Source organism: Heliangelus exortis, chromosome 1 (genome assembly GCF_036169615.1).
Source record: "Heliangelus exortis chromosome 1, bHelExo1.hap1, whole genome shotgun sequence".
Lineage (NCBI taxonomy): Eukaryota > Metazoa > Chordata > Aves > Apodiformes > Trochilidae > Heliangelus > Heliangelus exortis.
The window spans coordinates 150,092,371-150,107,327 of NC_092422.1; the positions used below are offsets into that span (position 1 = coordinate 150,092,371).

Below are 14,957 nucleotides of genomic sequence, written 5' to 3' on the forward strand. Positions count from 1 at the left end.
AGCTACTTTTCATTTCCTCCTTCCTACTAACTCTGAAAAAATATTTTTTTTCTGCAAGATTTGGAATTGGCTTTCTTAAAAATCTGCTGGTGCAGTAACTTTTCACTGTACTTCCTAGAATTAATGTAACAAGTTATAGGCAGTCTGTGCAAGCATGTATAGATGTGGAGTGCTTATGTGAAGTGTCATTCTGAATAGCTTTATAATATAATATATAGAGAACACAATATTTACACCATAAGGGATGATCCACATTCTAATTTTTTCCCTACCAAATTAAAATACACCTACTTAACATTGGTTTCTGTTCTCCAACATTAATTTTAAAATACAGGATTTAAGACCAGGAGATGTATCTGGCAAACGTAATCTCTGGGAGAAGCAGTCACTTGAAAAGCCATCTTCTTCTAAGGTAACCCTTCACTGCATTGTTAAAAGGATATCTGTGTGGGAGGCTTTTTTTACTAACCTGCATTTTTATGCATAAAAGAGAGTTCAATGAGACACAGAAAGCCATGGGCAGCATGTAACTTATTTTCCTGTTTGGCAGACCTGTGTGGTGCATGGAAATCTGTTCCTTGGCTGGAGCTGCTTTTTTTTTACCTGTTATAAATAGCAATATTTTCCCATAATCAACTTTAATAGTGGTTTATTACTTCTTCAAACAGGTATCAGCTATGGGGAAAAAATCAGAGACTAATGGTAAGTAATTCTCATAATACATCTGCATATTAAGTGGAAACTTCACCACATTTTCCTACAGCCATGCCTGACTTAAAATTCTACAGCTGTTATGCTGCTGAAAAAAATCCCCAACATTTTTGCCTTCACTTCTCAAATGCTCCCTTGCAATATCATCAAAACACAAATATTTGAGAAATAAGCTGAAATCATCTTTCTAGGAGGATTGGGACTAGCAGTGGGGAGTGTCATTAAACTGCGAGGTCGGAGAAGTGCAAATGCAAGGCATCTAGGACAGGCTCTTTCAAAGCCAGCAGAAGGAATGTGAAAACCTTCCAGGTGTGAAGAAAGGAAACCCCAATAAATGAGGCTGCAGCAGCAGCATTATTTGAGCAGGAATGGATGTTTTCAGTACTACTGAGAACAAGCTGTGCATCTGATTTTAAATACTGCCACTGGATACTGGTTAAGCCTGATGAAAGTGCAGCAGTGTTGATTTTTAAAAATAATTCCTCTGACTAATAGTGAATTTCATGGGCTCCTGCATATCCAGGCTGAAATGAAGTTGAAATGCACTGCATTCAAAAGCAGCCCTGCTTTTGCTGGAGCTGTGAATTTGTGTCTTCTCAAGGCAAAAGGAGTTCTACTACTGCTGTCAATTTGAAACTACTAATCTGGGAAACACAATGTAGTTGCACAGAAAGAAAAACGCAAGATTCTCCTCCTAGCACTTTTAAAATTTTTATTTAAATCTAAAACACTGCAAATAAAACCAGTGAAGAGAAATATGCACCTAAGGACCAGCGGGGAAGAATGGCAATTCAGTGATCAATTTAAGAGCTTTAAGATCTCTTGCAACATCCCTCAACTCTTCATTAAAAGTGAAATGATCAAATACAGGAAAACTTTTGGTTTTCTACACATTAACACGTGCACTCACTTTCCTTCACATACCTATGTGAAACCAGAGTTATGGTATAGCCCATGAACTTTTCTTATCAGCTTAGAGTCCTGTGAAACATAATTTCCTCTCTCCTCTCCTGACCTTTTTTCAAACTGGGCTGTTAGGAGTGAGGTTTTCAGGCTTACTCAGCTTTAGCTCTGCTCTGCTCTCATGGAAGGCTTTAGTGGTTGTGTGTTATCTGCCTGTGGGAACAGCTCCTGGGCCCCTTGTCTAAGGCTGAATGAGATGAAGGCTTCAGCAGAGGGGCTGCAGGAGGAGGCCCTCAGGAATTGGTGTCACTCGTGTTGGACCTGGGAGTGAATGCACCAAGCACAGCAGCACAGCCTGACTTTGCATGGCAGCCACCCATGCCTGGATAGAGAGAGAGCTGGGAACAGTTCCCCCCCATATTTATAGGTGGGAAGCTCCTGAAAAATTCCTGAGGTTCTTCCCTGGGCTGTCAGAGGACTGAAATCCTGCTTGTTCTCTTGGGGACTACTCTGAGCATCCCCAGTACATGAGCACAGCAGCATTCCAGTTCGCATCCTGCCTTCTTTATCAGGCTGTGTGTTAATCTTGAGTTATGCCCTCTCTGTTTCAGAGATATGTTTGGGTTATTTCAAGCCATCTTTAATCTTTCTCTTTCTCAGCAGGTTTGAGACAACTTGAGAAAGAACCGTAGAAGGCCACAAAAGATGCTGGACCAATCAGTTGGGAAAAAAAAAAAAAAAAAAAAAAAAAAAGGAAAAAGTGCTAAACTGTTCTTTTTATATTTATGTTTATTTACCAAAATGTCTTTTTTTGCATTATTCCAGTTAAAACCATGTATATTAGCACTGTATTTAATAATCAGTCTAGACATTCATCATAATAGTACTGCCTTTGCACAAGAGCCTTTATTCCTAAAGAAACCCATGCTGTGAAGTATATAGACTCTCCTACTGATACTCATAACTATGTATCTGAACAGTGATTTCAACTGGCATAAGAGGTCCACCCAAAACTCATGTAGAGTGAAGTTGCTTAAGAAAGGTGTGCAGTAAACTTAAAAAAACAGTGGTTACTTTTGTAATACAGAAGACTTTCTTTCTGCACTTTAGACTAAGGCATGGAAGAAATATCTTTAGTTGACAATGTAATATTTCCTGTAAGTTGCCCATGTCATGAGAAATACTGCATCAATAACATGTTTTAAATTTCTTGTTTTATACTTTTTTTAAGTATCAATTTTTCCACTCTAGTTTAAGTTAATACCTAAATTTGGATGATTATGTTAGCTGACAGCGGTACTGATATTTCTTTTTGTTGTTAGTAACTAGTAATTGAATGCAATTTAGAATATATACACACATAGCTTTTCAAAGGTTAGCCTAAAGGCACTACTAATGGTAGAATGCTTTAATACATGCTGGAGTATTATATTTAGTAATAAACATACATAATTAGCCAGTATCACAGCTTAAAAGAATAAAGACAAAATCACACACTTCTCTATAGTAAGATTTCATAATTACCATTAGAGGTATGGTGAGATAAGTATTAAAAAATTTTAAATGTCAGTTGCCCAGTAATGGGTAATTAAAAAGAAAGTATAGTTTTTAAAAGAGGAAAAGGTAAGGGTATAGAGGGTCAAAAATAGGTCACTTGTATAAAACGTTGTAGTTTAATTTATATAAAACTACCATAATTAAAAAGAAAAAAAAAAATCAAACCTTAACACAGTTGTGTGAGCTTGTTTCAAATGACTGTACACTAAATCTTGCCATCCATCCGTGCTGTACACCATGTGCACCTAAAACGAAGTAAAACTCTATAGTGCTTCTTTTTAACTCTCTCTCCCAAATATCTTACTTACAGATGTTTTCATTTGTATATAGTAAGCACATGACTATGAGATGTCAGCTTGGTTTGCATTTACATGCCATACAGTTTAGCATTTACATCCTACAGTGTATGGGTGGCATAAACTGAGCAACCGAAGTAGCCTCCTGAGCACATTGTTAGCAGCTTTGTTGTGCATCAGAACTACCAGGGACCTCCCTTTTCACCACTTCCATCTCTTACAGCACCTGACTTCTTCCTAGAGATGAATGATGTTATATTTCAACCCAAAGATGAGCTCCCCTGCCTGGCTAAAACATCTTGTTTACATATAAAGGTGCACAGAGTTTTCTGTAGGGGGTGAAGCTGTGCCTGACATTGTGAGTTGTCATGTTTTTTTTGTTTGGGGGTTTTGTAAACACTCCTTTGAGTCTTTCAAACACATCCAATAGCTGCAATAAAAATTACTTGTTTGAACAATGTATTCTGAAACTGCATCCATAAATAAATGGAGTATTTCCATCAGCAGCCCCCTGTTTGTTAATGAGTAGAAATAAACTATTTGGTGTAGCTGGAATAGGAATCATGCTAAAGCTGTGTAGAATAAGGTATTATTGCAAGGAACCTCAAAGGATGTCTGTCCTGATGTGCTATCCTACACCAGGACAGCCAAGTGGTAAAATCAGCAGCTTTAATCTACATATTATTAAGGGGAAAAGAAAATATTAACTGTCATGCTTATCAGTACAAAGCAGAAGCTCTGCACCATCCCGGTCAGAGTGCTCAAATAGGTTCTGACCTAGCAGCATAGCCATCTGCTTTCTTGCTTTGAAAAATGTTTTCTGTATAAGAACCATCATATTTCTTCTGTCTACCTTGATGCTGTGTGTTTCCAGGCTTGGATAATCACAGAGACCAAGCCTGGGAAGCTGCTGGCTTTCCCGTTGTCCTCCTGCCCCCTTCATTTTTTCTCTAATGGCAGCACAGCACGTAACACCCTGCTCTAACCAGGTCATGGCTCTCCAAAAGAGGCCCCTCAAGGCTGCTGCCTGCTCCACGGGGGAAGCACCAGGAAGGTTGTAGGAAGCACAGCTTTCTGAGCTAGTGGGGGAGAAATAATCAGATGCCACTGAATTTAACCCGAAAGTAGCTTGTATGCTTGCAAGCGTGTCTGTTCTCCTGCCTGGTGTTGATCAACTATGGTGCTACACTTCTCTGCAATCTCTGCTGAAGTGCTGCTTTCCCTTGTTGATGTAGGTAAGTTTATTTTCCTCCTGCTTATTGCCTTTTCTGAGTGTGTGGAAGTGTGCTGGGCACAGGTTTACTTTTAGGAAATACTGTGAATCAGTGTGGTCATAACTTATTCCCATCAGCAGCACCTCCTCCTGGCAGAGTTCACCAAAGATAAATCCCAGGGTCTGAGTCAGCAGTGCTGTAAGGTTTTTTTTTTGTGTGTTTTGATAGCATTATGAGGTGATGATTTTTCAGACAATACTAGATTGCCACCTTAGCTCCTGGTCATGCTTTTCTGCAGCTCCCTCAGCAACTTAGCCAGGCTTTCTCTTGTCAGTGTGCAGAATGCCACAAAACAGCCTTTTTCAAGGCTGTCTTTGCTTTGGCCTAGCATTACCCATCCAAAAAGACTTCAAAGCAACTGAGAGTCTATCTCAAAAGTTTGCCTTGGTGTTTTTAAAGAAAAGTTTGTGTTTTCCTTAGATAAAGCCAACCCTTATCTGGATGTATTGTGCTGAATGCTGCCAATAGAGGTGCAAAAATATAATTATTGTTTGAGATGTTCAGACCAAGTCAGTCTGATTTTGTTGGTAGCCTTTATGTTTAGCTGGGTGTACTATCACTGCATATAATGCTGTCTTTGACTTTTCACCTCTCATCAAACAAGAATTCAGTTTCTAGTTTTCTGGAGGAAGACGACTATTTGGAGTAATATTTACAACTTTGTTCTAGCTAAAGCACCATCCTGTTTGATGCATAAGCCACAAAGTCATCGCTTTGTCCTTGTACAAGAATTATAAAAACTGATTTATCTCTGTATTAAAATTTAAAAAAAACAAAACCAAAACCAGACTTCAGGCATGTTTTATAAATCATTGTATGAAACAATTTAAGCACAACACTGCTTTTGTTGTTATTAAAATTTTATTAATATAAAATATTAAAGGGTTAGAGATTCATACTATAAAAATCACAGCTATGTAAAAAAGCAAAGTAATTAAAGACAGGATTGCTTGACAGCAGCTTATGAGCCAGTAGTACTGACTGCACTGGAAATTACATATACAAAATCTTGTAAGTAACCAAAGTGTTTTGTTAAACATGTCTTTAATTAAGGAGGACAATGAAAAAAGGAAATGAAGAGACACTGTCTTTCTACTAGAAATCAAAACCAGATTTCTGCTAACCATCATAACAAAAGACCCATTCCTACTGAAGCATTTTTATACCATACTAAAAAAGGAGGACAAGTAATTCCTCTTAGTGATTGTCAAAACCAGAAAGATTCCTCAGGCCTCAGCTACAGCATACATCCTCTAATCTGGAAGGAGTTAAGCAGAGGTCTTGCAGAAACCAGTGGCATTAATATTCTGCTTTGAATGGGTAGTCCTTGTGATTGACAGCTCTGAAAAGAGAAATAAATAACTGGTTATTTAAGTATTGTAGGGAGTATTGCAGTCTCCCTCCTCCACTGCCAACATACTCAAGTTTTGCTGTGGCTATTAATTTGAACACAGGCCTGTGAACAAGGATGTGCAAAACCAAGATGCTGAGGAGAATGCTGTGAATTAATCTCCCTTATGAAATCAGTTCAAAACCATGTCTAATTACCTGAAATCCAGGGTTTAAGATACAAGCTCTCCCTGGTTTTGATCATGGATGTTTTCAAGAGATAGTGGATTGAAATATAGATATAGGACTAGTGGATAATAAGGATTAAAAAGAACATACTGGAGTACTGGAACTGCCCTCCAGTTCCTGTTGAAGCTGAGGATGACATCCATCTCCTTTTTAGACAGTTCAAAGTCAAATACCTGGCAGGGAAACAAAAAAAAAAGCTTTTCTTACATAGGTTCATGAATAGTTAGTAGTGTGCTTCGTGCATTCATGACTTGAGGTAGGAATATAATGCATCCACACTACACAGAGTTAAGAAATCATTTTATTTCTCAGCCAAATACCAAGTTACCCTTGAAGTAATCAAGATAGTCCTTTTCTGAGGCACTGCTCATAGCAATGTCTTATAGTTCTGGGTGGCTGAACACAAATACCATTGCAGTTTGTGCTGTGATGCACACACAAAAACTTGAGGTACTATGGATGGATTACTCGATGCATCACAAATACTAGAACTAGCAATACTCCTGCTAAAACAGAGGACTCCTGGGTACCAACTGCAAATAGTTGCCTCAGAGTCAATTGGTCAACTAAGAACTGCTGGTGGTTCATAGGAGACGCTGAGTCCAAAATGTAACCACATCAATTGAACATAACACAGAGTTATCTTCTAAGATGTTTTGGGAGCAAATATCCAGCTGAACCTCCCTGTCAATGGAAACCACAGCCTCAAGGTGAGACATAAACCATAATGCATCTGGAATTTATGATTTCTTCCTTTACACCCTAAAGAGGGTTCACCAAGCATCTCCCAGGGGACAAGTCCAAAGCTTGGATTCCCCTTCCAAGGCAATACAGCTCAGACCATCCTGGTGCAACCCATTTCCCTCCTGGCATGAACAAAGTGCTTTTCCCAACAGAGCAAGTGCAGATGATCAGGCAGTACTGAGACCAGATCTTTACACCTCTGTGCTCTCCTTCCAATGCCTCCTAGGTGTTGTTTGAAAACTCCAAGGAAATATGGGTGTGGGTGTCTATCCTGTGTAAAAAGGGGGCAGCAGTCCCAACACAAACTTCACCTTTATGTTTTCCTCAACACGCTGTGGTTTGTCAGACTTGGGAATGACAATCACATCTCTTTGGATGAGAAACCGGATCAAAACCTGGAAAAGGACAAAAGAGGAGCATGAACAATGGAGGACCAACAAATCTGTTCAAAGGCATTCTGTGTTCTCTTTTTGGTTTTGTTTTTGGGGTTTTTTTTCTTATTTCTTTTTTTTCTTTTTTTTTTTTTTTCTTTTTTTCCATTCACAAACCAGTTTCTCTTTCTACGAAAATATTCACTCTTCAAAAGGTTCTGTCAATTTGCATACAGAAGGTTTGATGTGCCAGCATTTGTTTGCAGTCTAAGGACAAACTATGATTTTTTTTTTCTGTCTCTACACCCTGGCTTCTCCAGGATTTCTTTTGTTTCCACTTAGAGTAGGAGAAAAATGCTGCTACTTCTGGCTGGTGTCTTATGGGTGCTCAGACCAAATGAGTATGATACTGCAGATTATTTTGGGCTCACAGGTAAGTACCTCATTTAGGGTTTTTATTGAAGTCCTTGAAAGGAAAACTGTGATTATAGATTTTAAAAGCTTCCATCCCAACCTCAAAAGAGGACTTTTGCACACCATTTTTTGTCTTGTTGTGCCCATCTTAGACTATGACTATGGCTGAGAGCTAGTGAGCGTGCGGATTTATTTGAAGTGTACATTTTGCACACCTTGTGCAAAAAATCATTTCAGTGTCTAGCAATTAACAGAGAAAAAATTTCACTTTGAATAATCAAGCAGCTTTCAACGATTCTTCGTGAACACAAGCAAAAAGGAAGCAAATTACAGGACTTCTCTCTAGAATAACTTTGTTTTTTTAGATTAAGGAGCAGTGAGTTGGCTTGATGATTTGTAAGTAAATCTCAGAAGAAAGAGGTTCTTGGGGAGCAAGAATGTGTCTCTGAGAGTAGAAGAAAGCTTCCTAGGAAGGGGAACACCTGAGAGAAGCACATACCACTGCTGATCCTCTGAAAAGCTCAGCATTCAAGACCTCTTACAAAATACCTGATAATTTCTATGAAGAAGTAAGAACTGGGTAAATATGAAAAGTCAAGTATAGTTCAACCCCATGATACAGTGTATTTAGAGAAGGCAGTATCTGCTAAGACTGACCATCAGCTTGTAAAAATGTCTGAGGAGGAGAAATAGTTTGCCCTGACAACCCCACTTACTTGGGCAGGGGTTTTATGATGTGTAGCTGCAATCTCTTTAATCTTGGGCTCATCCAGAAGTGAAGGATCCCCTGGCTTGGCCCTATTAAAAACAAAAAACAGGATATTGATGGTAGAGAGGTATTTGCTTCCCTGCAGGAAGCCTGACATTTTGTCTGAAATAATCTGTAACAAAACAATAATGCATTATAATTGCAATTGTAAATAATTGCATTATTTACTTCAGTTGCCTCAAAGATCCAGGCTGCAAATTCTGTGTTTTGTATAAAGAAAGGCTGCAATGCTTTCTTACCAGGGGCGGTTAGGAGAGCCAAGGGGGCTGTATGCAGTCACAGCAATTCCTTTGGATTGACAGTACTTGATCAACTTCTCCTGGGTGAGGTATGGATGACATTCCACCTGCAAGCACAGAAACATGGTGGTTGAAATGGAGACAGACTGCACTGAGCTCCATAGCATAACCAATATTTAATTCCTCTGGGGACACAGAAAATGTGAAGACTCCCAATATCATGATTAAAATCTGTCTTACAAAAAAGTTATTTGTGTCACGGCAATATCTAGAGGCTTGGCACAGAGAAGTGGGCTTCCTAATGCTGCATATTATGCAAAGATAGTGAGAAATAGATTAAAAGAATGAAAGTGCTGTTATATCAGGAATCAGGGAAATTAATCTTCCTGGACTCCTTGAGAGCAGGACTGTATCTTCAGAGGGGCAGCTCAAAATACTTGAAGTTTAATTTCTGCTCCGAGTCACCCACTCTCTTTTCAAGGAGTCTCCCTGACTCTTGAAGAAGCTCTGGGAAATGAGCTTCCCCAGGTTAGCTCAAATCATGTTGCAACCATCCATTTGGACAAGACATTCTTTAACAGGAAACAACAGGATCCTGCATGGGGATGCTGCTCAACTTTCCACAAGCCATGGTAAAACCACAGGGCTACATATGAACCACATGCACATGCACATCCATTTCTAAAAGTTTAGTTTTGCTACCAGGCATGGTAACACAAAATTCAGGTACAGTAGTTTATTTAGACCTGAGCTAGACTAGGCAACTACTGTAGCAAGAGTGTGTGGCCCAGGCACCCCCATGGAGAAGCAAACTGGAGTCAAGTCTGAAAGCCTGAAGTCCCTAACAGAATCAAAGCTGCTGCAGCTTTGGGGATTATTTCCATTCCCACCAGAACTTTGCAACCCTCAATAAAATCATTGCAAGTCCTACATCCCTCTTGTGCTGAACCTGGCTAGCTCCAAGCACAGGCAGCACCATGCCTGCACAGGATCCAACGTGGGCATTTCCCTGGATATTTCAAAGGAATCAGAGATGAGCATCCAGCACCCTCAGCCAAGTGCAGAGAAGTTGCATATGGAAGGAAGTCAGAAGGTCCCGATGCCCCTGCTGTCCTGTGATTTCATGCATTAGGTACCAGGTGAGAATTTTTTTCTTTATAATTGTATACTTCACCCCTCCTTTTATAATAGTTCATTGAAATGGTTCATTTAATGTTAAAAAAGAAGTAAGTCTCATGAGTGAGTCAGAACATTCCTGCATATTCCTATAACTGTGTAGAAGCTTGCAGTAGGGATTTTGCTGGTTATCCCAGGGCTGGCAGAAAAGAGCCTGTGACAGTGGGAGGATGAAAGAGGACATGTAGAAGAAGTTGCAATGCCTTATACAAGGTAGTGAATATTCTCACTTTTTATCACTGTTTAGAAATTACCTCATTTCATATCACTGTGATATGAATAATCCATACTGGTTTTTACAGTATTGCTCTCAAATCTCCACTGCATTATATACACCCAAGTCTACAAAGAAGCTCTCTGTTGACATCCCTGTAGGCTAAAAAACATCCATACTGACACCTTCCCGAAGCCTTGGATATTGCAGGTACTGTCTTGATGGGACTTTCAGAATACCAAAAATACCTGGTGCTCTGCAGTATCTTTCCTTGGCACCAAAACTAAATATTTAAATATCATGTCAGAATTCAGTTTTAGACCTGAAGTGTAGCAAGAATATATTTAAGAATATTCCAAAGTCAGTTGACATCAATGGAAATAAAAATCTTACCTGGTTATTTACAGGCTTGTATTTTAGCCCTGGCTTGTTCAAGATTCTTTCAATCTGCTCATGGTTAAAGTTGGAGATACCAATAGCTTTTACCAGGCCACAGTCCACCAGCTCTTCCATGGCCTAATGAGTAAGGACAACCAGCATGTATTTATGAGGCAGTATTACTGTCAGATACACTATTTTATTTCCCCAAAACTAGTGAAAAACCAATAAGCAACCCACCCTAGATTAAATAATAGTATTTCAAATTAAAAAATCTTTGCACCTTGTATTACCTGTATGCTTTCTGTGCCTTCAACAATGCTAAAGCAATATAAAAAGAATGGCTTGGCCAACCCTTTTGAAATGGGAAGACAAATACTTTGCTTTGTCTTTTTTGGATGTCCTTTTATTAGGAAAAAAAAAAAAGAAAAGCAAAGGAGACCTCTCCATCTCCTCAGATGCCACCACACTACCTCTGAGTTGGCAAAATACAGCAGGGAGGATGTTGTCTTAAACTCAGTTACCTGAAAATACTTTAATGCAACTGTAATCTGGTGTTTTAGAGAGAACTATTGATTGCCAGATCTGTAGAAGCAGACCCTGAATCCTCTCAGTCCACAGGGAAAGGAGGATTCAAGGACAGCCTGAAATGCTGATGCCCAGCACTGGAAAGTGTGAGAATTCCCTATCTGTATGAAACACCCAGTAAACTAACAACCACACCCAGTTTACTCTATGCTTCAATTCTACCATTGTGCAGATTCAAATATTATTTTAGTGACAATACCTACGGCGCTGATAGTTTTCCTACTGTTTAGTCTTCTTAAAAACATACCTGTTGCTCCTCAAAAAACAGAGGTAGCAGCAGCTCTCCTTGTCAAAATTTTCCTCTGTACCCAAACTGTTCCCTTAATTTTATGGCCCATGCAGATCTCCACTCAAAAGAGCAAACATTAACTTACCTCCCATGTATCCAGAAAATCAGTATCACTGGGGATACTCATACCCTTGTCATCCAGAGGATGCAGTTCCTCACCAGCCTGTTTCAAGGCAGATAATACAAAGACTTTGTTTAAATAATTCTAAGTCCTACTGTTTACTAGCACTTTTGATTGGAATGCTAGGCACTGAGGTATCAAGTTATTTAAACATATTGCATAACTAAAAACTATACATGTTCACCAGTCTCTTGGTTTGGAGGAGGGCCATATTTCTACAACAGTTGATCCCTGCTTACAAAGAGTGGAAATTAACAGCAATTATGTAACTAATTTAGGGAGATTTAGCAAGAAGAGAACTTTTTATTCTGGCTTTTTTAGTTATTTTACCCAGGTGTAGAGGGTGAAAACAAGGGAGCATGTTCTTTCTGCACTGTGTTTCATTTTTCACAGTTGGTTACTCCAGGTAAAACAACATCTCCAAAACCTGGTACGTTTACACTGTTCCAGCCCAGTAGAAGGAGAAATCCCAAAAAGCAGCGCCATCATGTGTTATTTCTAGTTTCCCTGAAGACCCACGGGGTTCATTAGCAGTATTCAAGTAAGGAGAAGAGGAATATCAAGCAGGACTACCTTGAATCCCATAGGGAAGTGAATCAGGTAGAGGTCAAGGTAGTCCAGTTGCAGTGCAGCAAGGCTCTTCTTACATGCCACCTTAACCAGGGACTTCTCATGAAATGTGTTCCACAGCTGTGGGAAAACCCCAAGAGTGATCACGACTCTACATTTTCCACAGTCCAGACCAGGGGACGGATTCTCCCTTGGTAGTCTGAAAGGACGATTCCCTCCCCCCCTACCCAGTGCACACCAAATGGATGTCAATCCAATGGATGCCAATATTTTAACAGTAAGGTAGGACAAACAAACCACAAATAAGGCATTCAGTAGAGAAGGTATTCCTACTTTTGAAAAGAGATTCTCAGGACTAAATGTCACACTCTGCCAAGTGTGTCTGACCCAGCAAAGCTGTTAATGTTAGATTTTTATTTTTCTATCAGCCTAAATTTTGAGTGTTTAGCAGCTTGTAGATACTCTCCTGCCCCTTTTAAAAGTCCATAGAGTGAACGTCCATAGTGTTGGTAGTTTTATTTCTTTTTTTAAAATGAAAATTTGGGTCATTTACATTGGACTTTAAAAAAACCTCTTTAACAAAAATGAAATGCATGTGAGAAAGTTTAGTTATTCTCGGTGTTTTCTGGTTTTATTAATGAAAACCTCAAGTCAAAAGCTTTTTAAGCCAAAGTGTTCTCACCTTTTCGTAAAGGGCATTGCTGAGACAGCTAGATGAGACGAAGAAACAAAGTAAATACATGGAAAATGCTTCAGACTGAAGTCTCATAGTTTAATTTCCCTTCCCTTCCAGCTTTATATTTTGTATACAAAATCTGTGTACAGCAGTATTTTCAAATGTCTTGCAAACCAGTAAGTAGCACAGCACCTCTGTATTCATTTATTTGGGTTTTTTCTGATCTGTCTAGGGTGCTTGAAAATGAGCCTTCAGTACAATTAAGTGATTTAACAGATGTAAGGAAATTATTATAACAGCAATAGCCATGCTATCTTTCCAAAGCTGTCAATGGCTCCTTAGCTAAAGCTCTGTCTGAACTGCAAATAAGGAATGGAATTTATAGCACATAAGCAGACAACCATGAAATCGTTATCATAGAAGGGAGTAAGTCCTCAGGTTACTTGACAGATGTGACAAAGGTTTCTAATTAAGTGAAATGCCCCAATAATGTTGCTTCCTTGTACCTTGGTGACAATGAAGAGGTCCTCCCGTTTCACAGCCCCCTCCTTGATCTTCTGCTGGACTGCATTCCCTATCTCATTTTCATTCTGGTAGAAATAGGCACAGTCAAAGAGGCGGTAGCCTACATCGATAGCATGCTTCACCACCTCTTCCACCTTTCCAGGGGGAGCCTGAAAGCAAACAAAACCAAACCATGAGCTCTCCCACAGCCTCCTGCCAGAGCTCGCTGCTACTGCTCTGAGAGCTCGGCACAAGTCTCGCTTTCCAGCTGCTGGCAGAGCTTTCTTGTCATCTGTACTTAAACCGAGGTTCAGCTTCCCCAGCGAACAGTATTTTTGTTGGCAAATGGAGCAGAGCAGAAAGGAGTCGGTTTCTGTGAGACATCTGGGCTCATCATTCCCCTCTTTTTGCTCTCAGTGTTGCCCAAGCATTTTGGGCAGTTCACCTCCCACAGACCCCTCTCCACGAGGGCAGTTTGATGGCGCTGCTGCTCCGGCCAGGCTGTGACCCCATCCCTGGACTGCCACCCTCGGGCCAGACTCGCTGCCTTTAGCAATCTGTTTTGCTTCTCTCATCTTGGTTTTCTCTGTTCCTTCCCCTGCTCTTTATTTTGCCTCCAACCACTTTCTTCATCCCCTATTTTTTTTTTTCCCCCCCTTTTTTTTTTCTCTGATTGTTGCTCCCCGAGCCCTGTCCTCCCCTCCTTCCCCATGCCCCGGCCCCCCTCCCTCACTCCTGGCAGCCCGCCCGGTTACACAAGCGGCCGCGATCGACACGGATGCTGTGGGCGGGCGGCGAGACCAATCCCCCCCCAAACCACCCACGCAGGGACGGGGCAACTTTTGCCTGACCGCGGAAGCCCCGTTTTCCGTCTCAGGTCTTCTTGGGTTGTGTTGGTTTGGCTTTAATTCCCCTCTTCCTTCCCCTCTCCCCCTTTTCATCTCAGCAGCGCCTGCCGGACCAGCGTTCCTCTGCCCGCCCTGCTACCTGCCAAGTGCCTAGCCCCAGCCTGGGCATCTTCATCTTGTTGCTCAGCTCCACGCAAGGGCTCGCCATGGTGTTCGCAGGTGCCTGCCTCTCCGCCCGTCTCTACGTGCCCAGGGAAGCCCCAGGGCCCTTTAAGTCGCGGAGCTGCCCCGCCTCGGTCCACGCCCGCTCTCCCTCCCCCTTTTCCTCCGCTTACGCCCGCGTTTCATTAGACGTGAGGCACGAGATTCGTGATTTTGGTTGGCTTCAGAAGGCCGATGTAAAGGGGATTTTGGTTTTGCATTAAAAAGACTAAAAGCAAAGACCTTGATGATGAACTTAGGCACTTTGTTCTTCTCCAGTGGGGAGAGAGCCTGATGAGTGACAGGAGAATTGCTGCAATGACTACACAGCTTTTCTCAGTTACTCTCGAGTGGTGATAAATGGACTGAAATTTCCAACTTTTATCCTAGAAAATATTAGGCACACCCGCTGCTTGCAGAGGAATTTGCTAGAAGATAACATGGTCTTACTTTAGACAGATTCTGCATCCCCTGTCCTTGCAGAGGGGTGGGCTCCTGTTGTGCTCTCCTCTTGCATCAGTGTGTGTGAGGGCATC

The 14,957-nt window shown here is 40.8% G+C and overlaps 2 protein-coding genes across 10 annotated transcripts in view; one reads left to right on the top strand and one right to left on the bottom strand.

Annotated features, from left to right (window-relative positions):
• CALD1 (caldesmon 1) overlaps positions 1-3,973 on the top strand; it is a 192,413-nt gene extending 188,440 nt beyond the window's left edge. For 5 of the 7 annotated variants that reach the window (XM_071732965.1, XM_071732970.1, XM_071732971.1 and 2 more), the window contains 3 exons: positions 335-412; positions 669-702; positions 2,275-3,973. In XM_071732965.1, coding sequence (XP_071589066.1) covers positions 335-412; positions 669-702; positions 2,275-2,306 — 144 coding nt within the window. In that variant the 3' untranslated portion in view covers positions 2,307-3,973. The remainder of the gene's footprint in view (positions 1-334; positions 413-668; positions 703-2,274) is intronic. The other 2 variants (XM_071732967.1, XM_071732972.1) reach the window with 1 other exon arrangement.
• Positions 1-14,478, bottom strand: part of LOC139791136 (aldo-keto reductase family 1 member B1-like) — a 369,405-nt gene extending 354,927 nt beyond the window's left edge. For 2 of the 3 annotated variants that reach the window (XM_071732974.1, XM_071732984.1), the window contains exons 1-2: positions 14,360-14,477; positions 13,375-13,542 (exon numbers count right to left, since the gene is read on the bottom strand). In XM_071732974.1, the coding sequence (XP_071589075.1) occupies positions 13,375-13,542; positions 14,360-14,428 (237 nt within the window). In that variant the 5' untranslated portion in view covers positions 14,429-14,477. Of the gene's footprint in view, positions 1-5,583; positions 6,084-6,409; positions 6,493-7,374; positions 7,459-8,564; positions 8,647-8,856; positions 8,964-10,639; positions 10,763-11,586; positions 11,665-12,195; positions 12,313-13,374; positions 13,543-14,359 lie in introns of those variants that run through there. The other variant, XM_071732975.1, reaches the window with a different exon arrangement.
• Between the last annotated feature and the right edge of the window lie 479 nt (positions 14,479-14,957).